At 47.3% G+C, this 19,325-nt stretch overlaps 1 protein-coding gene across 3 annotated transcripts in view; it reads left to right on the top strand.

Moving 5' to 3' along the window:
• The window catches only part of TTC39C (tetratricopeptide repeat domain 39C), a 986,275-nt gene that overhangs the window by 646,142 nt on the left and 320,808 nt on the right, over positions 1–19,325 (top strand). For all 3 annotated transcript variants that reach the window (XM_069620912.1, XM_069620911.1, XM_069620913.1), the window contains one exon: positions 383–492. In XM_069620912.1, the coding sequence (XP_069477013.1) occupies positions 383–492 (110 nt within the window). The remainder of the gene's footprint in view (positions 1–382; positions 493–19,325) is intronic.

Consider the following 19,325-nt stretch of genomic DNA (forward strand, 5'->3'; position numbering starts at 1 on the left):
AAGAGAAATTGGAATAGAATCCCCTGCTGGCAGTGGAAAACTGAGGCATGTTACATATTACAGATAAGTAAATAAATGGCTGAGACCGGCTGAGTTGAAACAAGCACCCCAAAAACATTACTAGTACAATATATACTACGGCAGCCAAGCAGTATAATTGTGTGTTTGAAATGGTACCATTGTAACGAGTCCTGGGGATGAAAAAAAGACGCCAGTGATCATTTGAATACAACTGATGGCACACTTTCCAGTTCACGCCAGCAAACAGTGGCCCTGGTATGTGGGCCATAGTAATTCAATGCTAATCTGATAATAAGATGATGTATCTGCATATCTTTAAAAAACTGCAGCATGACTTTCTTTTTGTTCATATTATTTACAGTGTGTTATGGAGCCACTGGTGATGTGAGTGAGGCCCAGATTATATTCAAGGAAGTCCACACTCTATTTAAAAGGAAAAACAATCAAATTGAGCAGTTCTCAGTGAAAAAGGTTGGTATTACTCAACGCATCTACACCATGTGTTTCTTCTAGCTGTCAAATAAGTATATCGTTTATTCCATTTTTATTTAGGGCCCACCTTTTACATGTTTTCTCAATGACAGATGGGACATTGACAATAAAGGTCTACCCAATGTACCTAGTGTACAGTAATAGCTGACATCTGCCACTTGCCCTATTTCCCACTGTCTGAAATAGATTTATGAAAAATATGATTGTAGAAATGTTCGACTTTTATGTAGCTATTTTCCAGGATCCTTTTTTAATTATTTAATTTGATTATGGTGGATCTTGGCTTTTAATATGCATCTGGAAGATTTTCACTCTAGCATTTGCCACTGTAGGGTTCTGTTCTTAGTTTTGGCTCAAAGTTGGCAAAGCTAACTTTGCCAAATTGTTCTTGTGTATGTGGCCTTTAAGATTTGGTGTAAGGATACACTGTAATTTTTCCTTCCTGTTTTCAATGGATCCTATCTTGCTGTTTTTGGTCAAATATAAAGGGTGCTGAGATGCAAGCATTCTCTTTCTTTGCAGTCCTTTGTCATAGTCCTTGTCCTTCATCAACCTTTACAGTCCTTCTTCACTGTCCTTCTTCATCATCAGTCCTTTGTTGCAGTCCTTTTCCTTTGTCAGTCAATCCTTCTACTTCATCACAGCCATTCTTCCTGCTTCCTCACAGTCCTTTTTTGTCTTAGTTCTTCTCCTTTCCAACATTCCTTTTCCTTTCTCAAATTCCGTTTCATTTGTCACAGACCTTCTCCTTTGTCACATTTTTCTCCTTCACCACAGTCCTTCATAGCAGTGGTTCCTTACAGCCCTCGTTCATCACAGTCTTTCTCCAGCATTGGATCTTTCATGGATTCACATGCTTAGAATATTCCCCGTCGTCAGACTGTGAACCCTCAGTACACATATATAGTCGTTTCCTATAGGAAAAAACTTCCGACACTTGTGTGTCCTATCCACATCTACGTCCTCTCTGGGGCCGTTCACACATGCCCCGTAGGACGTAGCGGTATAAAAGCCCCGCCCCGCGTGTCCCATCAGATTTCAAACGTCTCCAAAGATAGTGGGATCTCCTCGCGTAGTCTCTACTGCTAGATTTTCGAATTGTCGAACTCCTGTGAGTTTGTTAATTTTATCGGGATGTCGGGAAAACCTCTATTTCACCCGTGTGCCACGTGCGGATTGAAGAAGGTTTACGAGGGGGACGGCCATTTAGACTGTATTTATTGCCTCCACCCTCACCACTCGGCAGACCAGTGTGAAATATGTAAAGGTTTTTCCCAGAAAACCCTGAAGGATCGAAATCGACGGCTGGTATCCTGGTTAAATGACGGTGCGGGAGCGTACCCTCAGTCAGAGGTGGGCTCTGTGCGCAGCGTGGCCTCTGCGAAAACATCAGGAGCCCCTCGACGCTCAACTTCGTCGGAACCTCCGGCTAAGAAGTCACGACCTGTGGAAAAGGAAGTCACTCTTCTAAGGACTCTTCTAAAGACTCTGCAAGAAAGACATCTTCGTCAACTTCGTCGAAGAAAGGAAAGGAAAGGCCTAAATCCTCCTCGGGCGATCAACACAGATCAGCCACGAGTAGAGATTCGCATAAACGCAGGGAGAGCGCTGTGAAGGCGGGACCGCCTAAACCACCTGCAGGCCCAACGTCGATGACGACGAACCAGTCGGTGTCCTCACTGCCTCTGACGCAGTCGATTTCACCGGTCATCAACCCAGCGACGACCTCGGCGACGATGTCCTCGTCGACGGAAGTTCTGGCCTGTAGACCAGAAGTATTCGATATGGGGTTGCCTGACACATTGCTACAGGAACAGGCAGTGTCAATTGCCTCGAAAGAAGATGACGGCTTCAGAATTGTGAGCCCGGAGGACCTCGGTCTACGAGCCAGGTTCCCATCAGGAGCAACCTGCTCGCAGGTGTTTACCCAACCTCCAAGCTCCCAGGCGACCCTGTCCATGGAGGTACTGTCCTCCTTACACTCGCTGCTGAAATCGCTGGACGAAAGGCTTCCACCTGTACCGTCGACACCCCCCGTCGACGAGCCGGGCCCTTCACACCGCCCGACCAGATCGATCGGGGTTCCAACTATTCCAGCAGTCCAGGAGGAGGGTGAGCTTTCGGACTCCCTATCTGACCATGGGTCAGCTTCAGATATATCCCTCTCACCATCTAGGGATCCATCCTGGGTGTCGGATGTGGAAATAGAAACACCAAAGAGTCCCACTCACCCGTCACCACCGGACGATATAGGTGCCTTTCATTCCATGATGGAAAAAGCGTGCAAGGAGTTTGGCCTGGTCCAACTCGAGGAGAAAAAGGACTGGTTTCTTTTTGACCATATGGGCAAGAGTAGACGCTCAATATTCTCAATACCCATTTTAGACCATGTCTGGAAAGAAGGTGTTCAAACCATGCGTCACCCATTTTCTGAGCCTGCTGTCAAAGGCCGCATTGAAAAGAAATTTAAAGTACCAGACTCTACACCGAAGTGTCTTTCGGCTCAGCCTACACCGGACTCGGTGGTGTCGTCGGCGGCGACGAGAAAAGCAAAGGCCCAACATAAATGCTCTACCCCTCCAGATAATGAGGCGAGGCGCCAAGACGTGTTTGGTAAGAAGGTTCTTTCTGTGGGGGCCTCAACGGTGAAAGCAGCTAACTCCCTGGCGATTGTGGCCAGATATGACAGGGAGATGTGGCACAGACTGGCACCTATCCTGGACCACCTCCCGGAAGAACATAGAAGAACGGCGATGTCCCTGGTTCGAGAAGGCGAAGAAGCATCTAATCATGCTATTAACATAGCGGTGGACCTGGCAGATTCGGGTTTTAAACAAATAAATAACGGAGTTGTTCTAAGACGCCAGGCTTGGCTTAAGTGCACCAACTTCAGACCCGAAGTACAGTATAAAGTTTTGGACATGCCCTTCGAAGGTGATCTTCTTTTCGGAGAAAAGGTGGACGATGCCTTGAAGGGCATGAAGGAGGACTCAGATACAGCACGCTCGTTGGGTTCTCTGCAGAGTGGTAAGCCCTTTCGTTCTTTTCGTCCCTTTAGAGGAGCATCTGGGAACTCAAGATTCTCAGCAACCAGGGATAGATCTTTTGGTAGATCAGCGTATCCTTCCCAAGGATATAGACGCGCCTCTCAGACCTCAACCCGGCGCAGAAACTTCCAGTCTTCCAAGAGACGACCAACTTATTCGTCGTCGACGAGCAAACAGAAAGACCAACAATGACGGGAAGCGTACCGTTCTGGGAGGAAGAGTGTCAAGCTGCATCGAGGAATGGGAGACCATCACAACAGATCAGTGGGTTTTGGACACTGTGAGGTACGGACACTCCCTACTGTTCAAATGCAAACCTCCAAAATGTCCACCAATACACCTATCCCAGCCACATCTAAACATCTTGCGGCAGGAAGTAACACTCATGTTACAGAAAGGCGCCATCGAATTAGTCCCTGCATCGCAGAAAGGCCAAGGGGTATACTCACGGTGTTTTGTGGTACAGAAGCCAAACGGAAAATGGCGCCCTATTCTCGACCTGCGAGACCTCAACAAGACCCTACGGAATCAAAAATTCAAAATGCTTACACTGCAGGAGGTGATCAGATCCGTCCAAAGGGACGATTTTTTGGCGTCACTGGATCTACAGGACGCGTACTTCCACATTCCGGTGTGTCAAAAACACAGGAGGTTTCTGAGGTTCATGGTAGGTCAGACACACTACCAATTTGCAGTGCTCCCATTTGGTCTAAAGTCCTCCCCAAGAACGTTTACGAAATGTTTGGCACCTGTGGCAGCCTGGCTGCGAAAGGGAGGGCATCATGTATACCCGTACCTCGACGACTGGCTTGTGAGGGGATCCTCCCCAGCGTCGACCAACGACAGCGTACAAGCCCACCGTGGTGGAGTTTAAATGTGGTGTTGGCTGCCTTAATGAAGCCTCCATTTGAGCCAATGTCCTCTTCATCCATGCAGTTCCTATCGTGGAAGCTGGCTTTCTTAATTGCCATTACGTCAGCTAGAAGAGTATCGGAATTGCAGGCATTGGTCATAGATCCTCCATATATGAGATTCTTTAAGGACAAAGTAATTTTATCAACTAACCCTACTTTCATCCCGAAAGTACCGACAGTCTATCACAAGCACTCGACCCTGGTCCTTCCTACTTTCTTTGCGTCCCCGTCGGCGGTGGCGGAAAAAGCCCTTCATACTCTGGACGTCAAAAGGGCGTTAAAATTTTACCTGCAAAGGACGCAAGATATCAGAACTACCAGACAGTTGTTCATTGCCTACGGTCTGTCGACGAGAGGAAGGGCAATCTCCAAGCAAGGCCTGGCTCGTTGGGTCTCTTCGGCAATTACTTTTAGTCACTCCAAGGCTGGGAGACCTCTACAAGGACGCCCTAGAGCCCATTCCACGAGATCGACAGCCTCCTCCGCGGCTCTATGGGCAGGAATTCCTCTGACAGACATCTGCCAGGCGGCGGCATGGTCTGTCCCACACACGTTTACACGCCATTACTGCCTGGAAAGGCAGCACGCGGATGAGGTACAGATGGGAAGGGCAGTTCTGCGCCATCTGTTTCAATGAGGTAAGCTGAAAACGGTTAAGCTTTTGTCTTTTGCCTTGCCTATTCTGGTTCTTTAGTGTGTCTGTTCTGAGCAATATATGTATATCTGCCTACGTGCCTATATATATTAGGTTTTGGGGTGTTTTTGGTGGTGTATTTTACATTGCATTCTCACATCCTTCTCTTAGGATACTGCTATACAATCTATTCTAAGCATGTGAATCCATGAAAGATCCAATGCTGGAGAAGGGAGTAGTTTCTTACCTGTAACACCATTTCTCCAGCGTTGGTATCTTTCATGGATTCACATGCGCCCACCAGCCTCCCCGGAATGCAATGTGCAAGATATATGCATAAGCAGGTTCCCCTTTCTACTTTGGAGGGGCCGAAATCTGACGGGACCCGCGGGGGTGGGGCTTTTATACCGCTACGTCCTACGGGGCATGCGTGAACGGCCCCAGAGAGGACGTAGATGTGGATAGGACACACAAGTGTCGGAAGTTTTTTCCTATAGGAAACGACTATAAATGTGTACCGAGGGTTCCCAGTCTGACGACGGGGAATATTCTAAGCATGTGAATCCATGAAAGATACCAACGCTGGAGAAATGGAGTTACAGGTAAGAAACTACTCCCTTCTCCTACGACCCAGTCCTTCCACACAGAACTTCTCCTTCATTACAATCCCCTGTCCCATATCTTCCTTCTCCTTCATCCCAGTGCTCATTCATCAGTCTTTCTGCTTCATCAGTCCTTAATCACAGCCCTTTTCCTTTGTCACAGTGCTTCTTCAGTCATCACTTCTCCATTGCTACAGTCCTTCTTCTTTGTCATATTTCTTCTCCTTCGTCAGAGACCTTCCTCACAGTCCTTTATAGTCCTCTTTCATCACAGACTTTTTCCTTCAATCCAGGCTTTTATCGCAGTCCTTCTCCTTCATTACGGTCCATTTCCTTCATCATAGTTCTTTTCCTTAGTCACAGTCCTTAACCATAGTCTTCCTCCATCACAGTGCCTTATCTTTATCACAGTCCTTCTTCATCACAGTCATACCTTCTCAATTGTCACAGTCCTCCTTCGTCAGTCCTTTTCCTTTGTTACATTCCCTCACCTTTGTTACAATCCTCCTCCTTTGCTACATTCATTCTCCTTTGCCACAACTCTCCCCCTCCGTTACAGTCCCTCTTCACAGTGCCCCTTGATTACAGACTTTCTCCATCAATCAAGTCCTTATCCTTCTTTAGAATCTGTCATCAAAGTCCTTCCTTCTCCTTCGGCACAGTCTTCCTTTGTCACAGTCCTTCAGCATAGTCTCTTTTTCAACACAACCTTTCACCTTTATCACACTCTTTTTTTGTTATGGTTTTCCTCCTTCATCACAGTTCTACCTAATTCCTTTTGCGCCATTGTTCTCCTATGCCACAGTCCTTGAACTACTTCAGTCCTTTGGCACAGTCCTTCCCAGTTGTCGGTCCTTCTCCTTCATCACAGTTTTTCTTCTGTATCAGTCCTTCATCAAAGTCATTTGTTATACCTCTAAACAAGTAAGCGGTTCATATTCAGTCATTCAAACAATGAAGGAATCCTTCTAAGTAAATCAGTTGTGCAACCAATCACAATGTAATCTCCTACAAGGAAGAACTCTACTTTCCCTCGTAACTAAACTCCCCTAGGAAGCATTGGCGTGCCACCTATCTAAAAGGGTGAGGCAGAAGAATGCTACATAAACTGTGACCTGTTAACATTCAGGCCCCCATTTCTCTTGTGTCTATTGTGATGAATCGGGGGTATTTGTCCCTTCTTCCCAAGGGGGAAGCTCCCCCTTTGAGGGTAGGGATGTGAGCCTGTTCCGCAAGACCCTCACTAGGGGTCTGGGCAAGTGGGACCTTACTGGGATAGAATCTCCCTTAGGGTACAAGGACTCCCATTCCTGTGAGGAACTCCCTAGACTATCCATTCTAGCAGCATATATGGGAATGCCTGCTTTGAAGAATACTATAAGAGCTGGGTGATTGACTGAGGGCAATACTGAAATAAACTATGCTGCAAGAGAAAAATAATCTGTCTCTTTAAGTAGTGGCATATATTAAACTGAGGCGAGTTGAGTGACATGCGTGAGAGATAATCGGAAGCAGGTGAAGCCCCCTGATGGCACCACGCCTTGGAACGGCGTAGCAGAGACGGAGAGAGAGTAACGTAAGCAGGGGAAGTCCCTTGACATCATCATGCCTGGGAAATGGCAGAGCATAAGAGAGCTATGGAACCCGCAGCTTTAGAGAATTCACAGAACACCTGTGGGAATTGCTGGTGGTCCAGCGTTTGCATGAACGGAGAAGCAATTGCAAAGCAGAAGAAGGGAAGCCTAGTGGTGGTGTGGCCATGAAGGCATCATGGTGGGCAGATGGCCCGGTGAACCGGGCTGAGACCATCTCCATGGGGAGCATACGAAGCTCCCGAGTGCTCGCACCTGTAACCGGCAACAGAGAGAAGCATGGAAAGCCAGGGATGCCTAGAAACAATCCAGCAGAAGCTGAAGAAAAAGTTCCAAGCATGTGCCAAACCCTTCAGCATTCCCCCGCACATACAGAGGAAACAGGGAGAACCGGGAGGCTGTTGGGACTTCATTGTAAAGAGGGAAGACCTTGTCCCAGTTATACAGATGAGCTGCTGAATATAAGCTTGTTCAACCGGAACCATGAAAATACTATGAAGAGAATAAGGCATAAGCCATGGCCTAAAAAGTAAAGATTGGAGAAAGCCAGAGATACATTTCTGTGATTATGAATGGGACATACAAATATCTTCTGAACAAAATAAGAGCAGAGACGATCAGAGTGAGAAATCCCATGAGAGGGGAATGGTCAAACTAGAACAAGGCATACCCAAACTAAGGAAGGTGGGTTACCAGACTCAGAAAGTTCTACAAGTTTAGACCAAAGTGTAAGAAAGTGTATGAAGGAGAACTGTTGAAAAAACCTATACCTAAAGAGGGAATAAAACCCAGGCGTATTGTGAAGTCACTACAAGAGCTTATGAAGCAGGTATCAAGAGACCATTCGAAGAGACCATACTAATGAAACCTTGGGACAAAGAAAAGATATTTCTATAAGAGGCAACCACGAGAAGAAAGACATTCACTTGGTATTATTTAAGTTAGTTCATATAGTGGCATGGTCAATCAGAGTTTGTTGGGAGAGTGGACATATTCATTTGGGACTTACTGACGACCGACCAGCACCTTTAGTTTATTTAGACAGGCAGGGATAGCCCACTAGCAGTAAGGAAAGGTAGGCCTTATCTTTATCATTTTATTAACCATCAGTAAGAAATGCCCTTAACGTGTCCGACTCCTTCTTCTAACCCACCATAGTATCTATCTATCTATCTATCTATCTATCTATCTATCTATCTATCTATCTATCTATCTATCTATCTATCTATCTATCTTTCTTTTCCAGATTAAAAAACACCAATGTGACTATTTTGCTTTGATCCCAAAAAGAATATTAACCATACATTTAGGCAGGGACTTGTATGCTGTTTTATTCTGCACACAGCTACTGTGTATTGATCATAAGAAAAGAGGATACAGGATAAAAATAATCTGTCAAAATTGATTCAATTGTAGTGTATCCCGACCATTAAAGGATTTCCCTTTTTGTGGTCGACTGGTTCCATAAAATAAGACATAACCTAACTAGGACACAGGAAATACAAATTGCAAATTCCATAAGCCAACCCATATGTTCCTTTCCATAGCTCTCCCTACCTCTATCGTAGCAAGGCCTGCATATCTAGAGAGCCGTCAACTTCTCATCTTTAGTGAATATGAAATATCCCAATGCCTCGTTACACAATTAAAAATGTTTGACCTTACGATGGATACGAACCCATTCCATCTCTGTCTGCGATTATGTAGGTATAAGAGTAAGAATTGCACCACAGTGCCAACAGTCTTATAACCTTCCTAGCGTCCGGGGCTTAGGGCCTTGCCCCATTTAGCAGCAAGATAGTCCAGCTGGAGGCCGCCCAATCTAAACTTAATAAATAAATAGCTTGCTGGCCTTTTTTATATACTAAGGCCACGTAGACCACCATCTCCCATATAGCCTTAAGTTTCAAATACCTGAACAGCATCAGGCGTTTGTCCAGGTTACCCAATTTTGCATCCCAAACTTTTTCCCTTACTTTCCTAGTAAATCCCTGGAACATACAAGAATCCATGCCTAAAATCTCAATCAGTATAGCTTGATATACTCTGGCCTCCAGGCTACCCCATAACCTAATGTAATATGCAGTTAAGTGGGGGATACCATCAGCTAACCGATACCGGGCCCTGGTCTTTGGATGCACCTACGGAGTTGCCTACGGAGTTGGCCGGAGTTGCCTACGACAATGAAGAGAGGCTTCAGGGAAATTAAATTTCATCTGCAGTCACTGCAGCACATGGTCATAGCTCCAGACTTTAGAACCATATATAGCTGCAGGGACAGACTTACATTGATAGGCATCAAGGGCCTGTGCAGGCAAATCTTACCCGCCCCTCAAGCTTCCTTCTGAACCTCAGAACCACACTAGCAGATTGGCTCAATTTATTTTCACTCCTTTCCACCTCCTGGCTCCATGGTACTTTGTTATCAAAGCAGGGCCAAGGCAGTCAACGTGAGATAATAACTGAAAACATCTAGCATTTACATTAAAACTCCTCTTGGGAAGAGATCCAAGATGGCCACCGGGGAGTGAAGTCGCACTCTCCCGTGCTCCGTGAAGGCCTATTCTAAGGTGGCAACAGACAAAGCAAGAAGGTGTTGAAAGTAGACGGTATTGTTCCTATAGGCGGTAGAAACACATATCTGAGCAACAAGCTAACGAGGATCCCCCGAGAACACCCCAGAGTGAGGGACGAGTAAAATGAGTGGACAGCGAGAGGTGTTGCAGCACGCCGGGACCGCGGTGCGGGGAAGAGGCACCCTCTGACACCAGAGGGATCCCGCCATGGAATGAAAATGGTCGGAGGCAACAAAAACAGCCCAGTGCCAAATTGGGAGAGAGGGAGAGATTCCCCCCTCACCTCCCGAACGAGAGGAGTTGCTGTCCTGGTTCTGGAGATGCCAGGCCGGCGCAATGCAGGAACCGCGGGCAAAAGAAAACTGGGCTGTGTTTGCAGCCCCGGGAGGAGGTGACCTCTGACTTCAGTGGGCCCCAGCTGCGGAAGGAGGGACAGCCAGATGCGATAGAGAAGCAGACAGCTGCCACAGCAGAACGAGTGGGTGGCCCGAACCCTGAGCAAGTCGAGGAGCCATCCAAGTCCTGGAGGCCCTGGAGGGACACACCACAGGAGACAAGGACACCGGAATACCTACCGACGCGAAAGGCGAGGTGAGGAGTAGGACGTGGGGGTGAGGAGGAGCCCGGCAGCAGCGACACAAAAGTCAGAGCAGCCGGCACCCCATGAACGGATAGGCATGGAGGTGCGGAATGAGAGGAATGCTAGAACGGATAGCGAGACCAGCAATAAGTAGTTAAGGTCTCTGCAGCAAAAACGTAGGCGGATTAGCTATGCCACAATGGGAAGGGAGTCAACGAGCATCAGGAGTGAGGTGAAGACCTCGAGAAGCCTGGAGCCCCACAAGTTCTAGGAGACACAAGACCATATCCTGCTCAAGCCTCCCCAGGGCCGCACCATTGGGGCAACGAGTGGGCAGCCAAACCCCTCCCCTGGAGCTCCTTAAAAGAAATTACCGAAGAGATTAACACTCTGGGCAACAGGGTGGATGTAGCAGAACAGGGCCTATCCGAGGTGAGCAGTGAGGTTCGTCAGAACTCAAAGTTGTTGGAATAAATTGGGGGTGGCGACCCAGAACTTGGAAATCCAAACTGAAGATCTCGAGAACCGTTCTAGAAGATCAAACATTAGGATCAAAGGCTTGGCAGAGACAAACGGAGATGCAGAGCTAAAATTATTGGTCCAACAATACTTTGCCACACTTACGGCAGGCGATACCCCGGAGGACATGCACATAGACCGCATCCACAGGGTGGGCCCCAGAAGTTCAGGGCCGGGGATAGACCAAAAGACATGTTGGCAGCCTAAGAAAAAATTCTCCAAGCTTCCAGGGGCCAGACATCTATCTCAATATACGGCTCACAAGTCCTCCTTTTCCAAGATCTAGTGGCAACAACGCTGCAAAAAAGAAGAGCAACGGGCCCAGTTACGAAAGTCCTCAACGGGAAACAAATCCAATGCAAATGGACATTTCCGTTCAGATTATTATTCCCTTGGGATGGTAGACAACGGAGGATCACGACATGCGCAGAAGGACTCTCGATTTTGGGCGTGCAAGAAGGAGAGGTGGACCACAGCGGGTATAGGCGTGGCCCCCAGCGACAGCAGAGCAAAGCTTGGGAATGGTCAGTTGTAGAAGAGAAAAGAGGAGACAACTTAAAAGGTCCATACCCGACGTGGAAAAGAGATGAACTTGGGTAATGAGAAGACAATAGGCGAGGGTACGAAATACCATGAAGCCTCGCAGGTCAGGTTCCAGGGGGAACGAAACAGCAAGATTATGTGAAAGCAATACTGGAAAATTATGGGAAAGAAGGAAACAAAATTGCTCAACAGGCCATACGGGCAAGTGAGGGGTGGGCACCACTTGGATACCACAGGAGGTCGTGAATCTAGAGTCAGGGGAAAACATGGGCCAGTTCCTAAGAGTTTTGGATAGATCGAATGATGCCGCGGCCAGACCGGGAGGGAATAAGGGGGGGCTGGGTGGGCGTCGGGGGGGGGGTTGGGAACAGGGGGGATGGATGGAGGACTTGCAGTGTCCGAAAATTGCAAGACAAGATAACGAGGCAAAAAGGGAGCACACAGTAAAACGTAACAGTAGTCATAAGAGCTCCAAAAGCACTAAGGAATACTCCCTCCGAATGTCGGGATAAATATACCCATGGCACGCCTGGGCCCCCATGGGGAAATAGGAAGGAGGGAATAGAAGGCAGTCTCATGGAGGATATAACCCATGGTAATGGCAGGCGAAAGGTTACTGAAAATAGTAACACACAATATACAGGGTTTAAAACATCCCCAGAAAGAGGAAGAAACTAGAAGCGCAAATTAGAAAGGGAGCAGCAGATATGGTTCTCCTCCAAGAGAGACACATTAAGAAGAGCGATAGCGCATGATTGCGTATACAACAACTATCACACTTATACCTGGCGAATGCTAAAAATAAAACCAAAGGGGTTTGATTGGGTTTAGAAAGCTGTTGGGAGCTAAGGTAACAAAGTCCCTGGGCGATCCCAATGGTAGGTACATATTTCTTCAGGTTTGCATAGAAAATAAAACTCTCACAATGGGTACCCTGAACGACCCTAACACGGGACAAGAATCTTTCATACATCAGGCCCTAGACAAACTGCAAAAGTTTGCGGTGGGAGAAATCATCCTGACGGGGGACCTCAATCTAGCATGGGACCCAAACAAAGACAGGAGTAATACAAACAGCATGGGGGGGGGCATCCAAAGCCCTAAGAAGGAACATCTGACCTAGCATTAAGAGACCTCTGGAGAGCTAGAAAAGGGGGAGAGTTAGGATACACATGCCTTTCACACGCCCACCAAACCTTCCCCAGAATTGATTACATATGGGGGACGCCAGGGATACTGGGGGCGCTAGTAGAAATAAAGACCAAACATACTGAAGGGGAAAATGATCTCCTACTTTGAAATAAACAACTCATCCGCAGCTCCACTAGACATTGGTCCTCATTACGAGTTTAGCCATGCCCTTAGTAAGGGCATGGCTACCCCCAAACCCGGGTCCCGCAAAAGGGGACTTACTGGGCCATTCCGACTTTGGAGGGCCCGGTAAATCCCTTTCACGGGACCCGAACCCGGTATGTCCCCATTCCCATTTGAGGCCCCATAGGGCTCAATGGGAATCGGGAGGATGGCAACAATGGCCCTGTTGATAACAGGGCCGTTGCTGCCATCCGGTACTGCTCGCGGGTGCCGCTCTGCACGCCTGGTCTGACCAGGCGTCCCAGAGCAGCACCCGCGAGCATACTCGTACTGTTGTGGCGAGGTAACAACGGCGCCGGTAGCACTACCGGTGCCATTGTTTCCTTGGCGCAACACTCCAAATGAGGCCCATTGTCTGGTACGCCCTTAAGACAGTGCTCGGAGGGGATATTATCTCACTGAACGTGCAAAAGAAAAAAGTGAGGGAAAAGATAGAACAAGACATGGAGGAAGAACTCAGAGGCTCAGCAGAGACTTTCAGAACAAAAAGATAAGCATAATTATAGCAGGGTTAAAGACTGTTTGAGACAACTGGAGCTATTACGAACAAGCAGGGCAGAGAGAGCGCTGATGAATCTGAAGCAAAGGTACTATGTAAAGGCGAACAAAGCAGACAGACCGGACCAACAAACAGTACAGGAATTTCTAGATAGGGTCCAGCTTCCTAAAGTTTCGCATTCAGATAGGGAGATCCTTGAAAAAGGTATAACGGAAGAAGAGGTGGCGAGGGCTATTGAATTCCTTCCTAGTAACAAGACACTAGAACCAGATGGTTTCCTGGCACTGTTTTATAAAATAATGAGTAAAGAGATGGTACCAGTGCTAACAAAATTATTCAACTCCTTTAGCCAAACAGGGGGTATTACGCACTCTATGGCTGAAGCGAAAGTCGTGCTCTTCGGGAAACAGAATAAAGATTTAACAGATTGCAGATCTTCTCAACCCATAGCTCTACTTAACATAGATGCTAAAATATATGCTGGGATGTTGGCTGATATGATTAAGTACATTCTGCCAACAATCATAGGTCAGGACCAATCGGGTTTCATCACGTATAGGCAAATGTGGGATAATATCCGAAGGGTAACCCATCTAATTGAGAAAGCAGAGATTAAGCAGATCCCGGCACTATTGATAGCACTAGACTCAGAGAAGGCTTTCGATAGGCTGGAATGGACGTACCTATTTCAAATAATGAAATATATGGGTTCAGACCCAACTACATCTACATGGTGGAAGCCAATTACAAAGATCTGTCTCTTAGACTTTCCATTAACGCACAAACCTCTAACACTATATGAATAGAGCGGGGTATGAAATAGGGCTGCCCCCTGTCACCTCATGTGTATGCTATCTTTCTGGAACCCTTACTCGCTTTAATTAGGGCAGACCCCAACATAAAAGGGATTATCTTTGTCGGGGAGAACCATAAGGCAGCCGCATATGCAGATGATATGCTGTTGCTGTTAACAGAAACTGAGAAGTCAATCCGAGCCCTGGTCAGAATTCTAGTCGAACAAGAGAAGATCTCCGGACTGAAAATAAATATGACCAATTCAGGAATGATGGAGTTGGGCTTGCAGAGTGAACAGTCAGAAGCCGTACGCAGGAACTCTTCCTTTAAGGTGGTGGCAGGGTGAATCTCTTATTTAGGGGTCAGCTTAACAAATGCAATGTCCTCCTTGTATAAAGCCAATTACCCAGAAATAAGTAAGAAGACTAGGGAGGACTTCCTACGATGCACCCCACTCTGAATCTCCTGGCTGAGGCACATAACGACGGTCAAGATGGTAACGCTCCCTAGAATATTGTATACATTCCAGGCACTCCCGATAGCAGTCACACAGTCATTCTTTAAAGAGATCAACAGGATGGTCTCAACATATCTAGCAGAACAAACACTCTTGGGTGGCCTTGGACCTACTAATGGCACAGAAACAGAAGGTAGGTTTAGGACTGCCCAACCTGCTCAGGTACTATGAAGCAGCCCAACTGAGGGTGCTACGAGAATGGCTCACAGAAAATAGGCAAAAGATATGGGCAAGGATGGACGGGGCAGTCGCCGGGGGCCGTCTGGCGGAACTACTATGGCTTGCAGGGAAAGAAAGACCCCCAAGTGCCTGACGCAGCATGATCCTTCGCACTACGTGCGATATTTGGGATAAATGGTTAAAAACAGGACATGTCTCCAAAGGCCCCTCCCCCGTCAGCCCTCTGTTCGAGAACCCAAACTTCACCCCAGGGTTAGAAAAGGGCAAATTTGGCCAATGACAGAGATATGGGTGCACAAAGATGGGAGACATGGTATGGGAGGGAAAGATAGCGTCATTTGAAGCCTGCAAAAGCCAATTGGGTGTGACAGAAGCTGAAAGATACGAATATATCCAACAAAGACATTGGTTTAAGCAACCCAAGATACAAAAAGCGGCCACACGACAATTGACCGTTTTTGAAAAAAATATAACCACACACTCGGGAGACAAACACTTAACCTCAAGCCTTTACGCAATTCTACAGGCGGCATGGGAAGGCATGGTAGGGGCAGAGGCTGAGAGGGAACAATGGGAGGACCTATGGAGGAATATCCCGAAATTAACCAGGTCGATACAATTAAGGGAAGCCTGGTACAAAATCACGTTACAATGGCATTATACACCCAAACAAATCCATAAAATGTATAAAACAACTTCCCAAGAATGTTGGAGGGCTATAAGGGGATAGGGGACTGGAGACACATATGGTGGGACTGCTCAGATAAGACACATTGCCAGAGTTGCAAGAACTCTCCTTAGAAGGAAACTTATGCTGAACCCTAGGCCCAGAATGGAACACGTTCTCAACCCCTAAATAAAGTTATGCTGTCCCAACTGATAACCGCATGGCTGGTTATACCAAAGAACTGGAAACAAAAAGACCCACAGACAAAGCTCAAATGGACACGTAAAATATAGGACAGAGTACTAATGGAGTGGATTACCTACTGGCTACAAGGGGATGCAGGAACATTTCGGACAGATTGGGGAGAATTGCTGGATTACCTCCAAAGCGACTACATGCTACAATGGTGTCCGCAAAACTTGAGATCATTGGACATAAGTTGATTGCAGAGAAGAAGGGTGCTGGAACCAGGCTACAGAGCGAGGCAGGTGCCACACAAGACTTTTCAATGGAGACACTGCAGGTCTAAGGAAGGGGGGGGGGAGGGTGTGGGGAGAAAATGTTGTAAAAATCTTAATAAAAATATATATTTTTTTTAAACTACTCATGGGGCATTTACTTGGGGCCATTGCCATTGCTTTCTTTTGAGTTCATTAATCACTAAATTCTTACGAACACAAAGGCGCCGAGTAGTTTATGAATTGCGGTTTCCCTGCAAGTGAGGAGCAGACTGTTTGCAAATATGAACGGACCATCCTAGTCTCCTATCCTGGGCATGTTAATTTGCTGGCCAAACTCCTATTAATCATTCCAAAATAGAAGAAATAGGGTGAGAGCCAGCACATACCCCTATCTAACACCTAATCTGTCAGTTCTCCCTTTAGGCTGTATACAAGACTCTTACCACATTACCAGAACAAGGCGCCTATGCTATGTTCATATACCCTACACTCAGACATTCTCTCCTCAGTGACTCCCACGACAACTCCCTATTCATCGAGCCGAAAGCAGCGTTCAGATCAACATATCTCGTTGGAATGGATTGTGTCCTTCCAAGAATTACTCATCTTTGATACTCAAGTCTGCTTGCAGCTTGCTTTGGAAAAAAATGTCATAGTATTGGGCGCCGTGCAGCATCGAGTCATGGCCCGCGACAGCTTCCGTCCTGTCCTTCGGCCATGATGTTAACGCTGGTATAAGTAGCATGCGCAGCGACCATTGCCTCAGTTCTGCATTTCTGCATGCTAGCTACGGACAGTTCTTCGCATCAGCGAAATCTAACAGCATTTATTCAATCGAGGTGCCCTCTCAGGGGTGGAGAGGTTAGCCCTTTTGTTTTTACTCGTACATCACAAGAGGAAGGGGCCAATATTCACAGAGAGGCCAAAGGAGAGCTCCCTGTGCTTCTAGCAGCAGATGAGGTAAGGCTTCCCTTTCATCCTCTGCTACTTTGACTTCGGCTGCAGCAGCACCTACAAATCCACTGTGAATCCTTTGCTCACAAGACTGTGGTGGGAGGCAGGCTGTCTTTGCCTCTGGATAGTTAGCGGGGCATAACCTTGGATGCTTGGCCCACTGCTACTGCCTCCCATTCCTGACAAGGCCCCCCAGATTGTCTCCCGAGAGGCCATTCTGTATTGAATCCGGATCTGCTGCTCTTACAGGAAATCTTTACCCTGTTGGAGAACGCTGTGCTCGTGTTAGTACCTGCAGCCAAGAGGATTCAGGGCTGGTACTCTTCCTATTTTCTCATAAAAGGATGGAGGAGTGCAACCCATCTTGGACTTGAGACGAGTGAACAAGTTCCTCAGGAAGGACAAGTTCAAGATGGTAATTCTTTCGCAAATCCTTCAGCCCCTTAGACCCAGGATTGGTTGGTGTCATTGGACCTTCAGGATACTTACTTTCATGTGCACATTCATAAAAAATACAGAAAGTACCTGAGGTTCGCAGTTGGTTCTCATTATCAGTTTTGAGTTCTGCCATTCGTGCTTACCTCTACCCCAAGGGTCTTCACCAAGCTTATGGCAGTGGTGGCAGCAAGTCTAAGGGGTATTACCCAATTTGATAGTTTATAATCGATCGAATGGTACATTTGAATGAATTCGGCCAGTAACATTTGATCGATTATAAAAAAATACTGAACATGTGGAGAGGGAGTTTCCGGGGGTGTCCCCCACACCCCATGTTCGTTATTTTTGGCCTTGGGGGGGCTGCAGGGATGTCCCCGGCTTCCTCATCATTGGAGGCAAGGGACTGAAAAAAGCGGGGAAAAAAAGAAAAAGGGACCCTGCAGCATCGGATCTGACCCGCGTTAGAGGGACGGATCTGACACCGCAGAGGTGCAGGGGAAGCAGAGGTGAGCAAGCAGCTAAGTAGGGTAAGGGGGTGGAGTGGTCTAAGGGGCGTTTGGGTTTGCTTGGCAGAAGTGCAAAGCGATTCACGGCAAAATTGACTACAGTCAATTTCGCAGCGAATAACTGCACTTCGGTCAAACAACCCACATCCGTCTAAGGAGGGAGGGGATTCACATCTACCCGTACTTGGACGACTGGTTGATCAGAGCTTGTTCTCCGGAACAGGCTTAGAGTCACCTCAGTCGCACTTGCCACTTTCTCCACAAGCTGGGCTTCTCCCTGGACTTCAAGAAGTCCCACTTGACACCATCACAGAAGTTTCAATTTTTTGGAACAGTCCTAGATTCATCCTGGGGAAAAGCCTGCCACCCAAGTTGAGGGCTGCAATCTCTTGCAGATGGTCCAAAAAATGTCAGAGTGCCCAACATCTTCTGGCCTTTGACTTCCTAAGGTTGCTCGGCCTCATGGCATCCTGCATTGTTCTGGTACCAGAAGTCCGTCTGAGAATGAGATCCCTTGAGTGGGCTCTCAGATCCCAGTGGTCTGAATTCTCTGAGATAGTGACAGACCTTCTTCAGGTCCCAAACAATGTCTCCCAAGATCTCCTGTGGTGGGCCTGCCAAGAGAATATAATGAGGGAACCCTTTTTGCAACCATGGCCGGAGATGACAGTTGTGACAGACGACTCCCTTACAGGGTGGGGGGGCCCATATGAAAGACTTTTCAATCAGCGGTCACTGGTCTCTGTCGGTGTCCAGACTTCACATCAATCAACCTTTTAGAACTGAGGGCAATCAGACTAGCACTGATGGCCTTTCTGCCTTCAGTACAGGGGAAAAATGTCCTGATAATGACAGACAATACGGAGGCCATATACTACCTCAACAAGACGGGGTGTAGGGTCACTACCTCTGTGCAGAGAGGCAATGCAGCTCTGGGCACTAACAGAAGTAATCTCTCTACTGGCAGTTCATCTGGCTGGAATAGAAAACACAGTGGCAGACACTCTGAGCAGGCAGAGCACGATCTCCCACGAGTGCGAGTTGGCTCAGGAAGTCCTTCGGGAGATCTTCCCCTTTGGGGAATCCCTCAAGTGGATCTGTTTGCAACCAGTGTCAACAGGAAGTGCAACCTATTCTGCTCCAAGGAATTTCCTCGAAGAGGAGCTCTAGGGGACGTGTTCATTGTGGAATGGGAATTTCCACTCCTGTACGCGTTTCCGCCAGTCCCCGTCTTTCCTCATGTCATCAAGAGGTTGAGGAAGTTTGGGAATTCCATGATCCTCCTTGCTCCGGATCGTGCCAGGAGAGAACATGGTACCTGGAACTCCTAGAGATGGCCATCGCCCCTCAAAATTCGTCTTCCCTAATGAGGGGACTTGCTCTCGCAAGAGGGGGATCTTCTTCTTCATACAGG

Source organism: Ambystoma mexicanum, chromosome 5q (genome assembly GCF_040938575.1).
Source record: "Ambystoma mexicanum isolate Mex_15411 chromosome 5q, UKY_AmexF1_1, whole genome shotgun sequence".
Lineage (NCBI taxonomy): Eukaryota > Metazoa > Chordata > Amphibia > Caudata > Ambystomatidae > Ambystoma > Ambystoma mexicanum.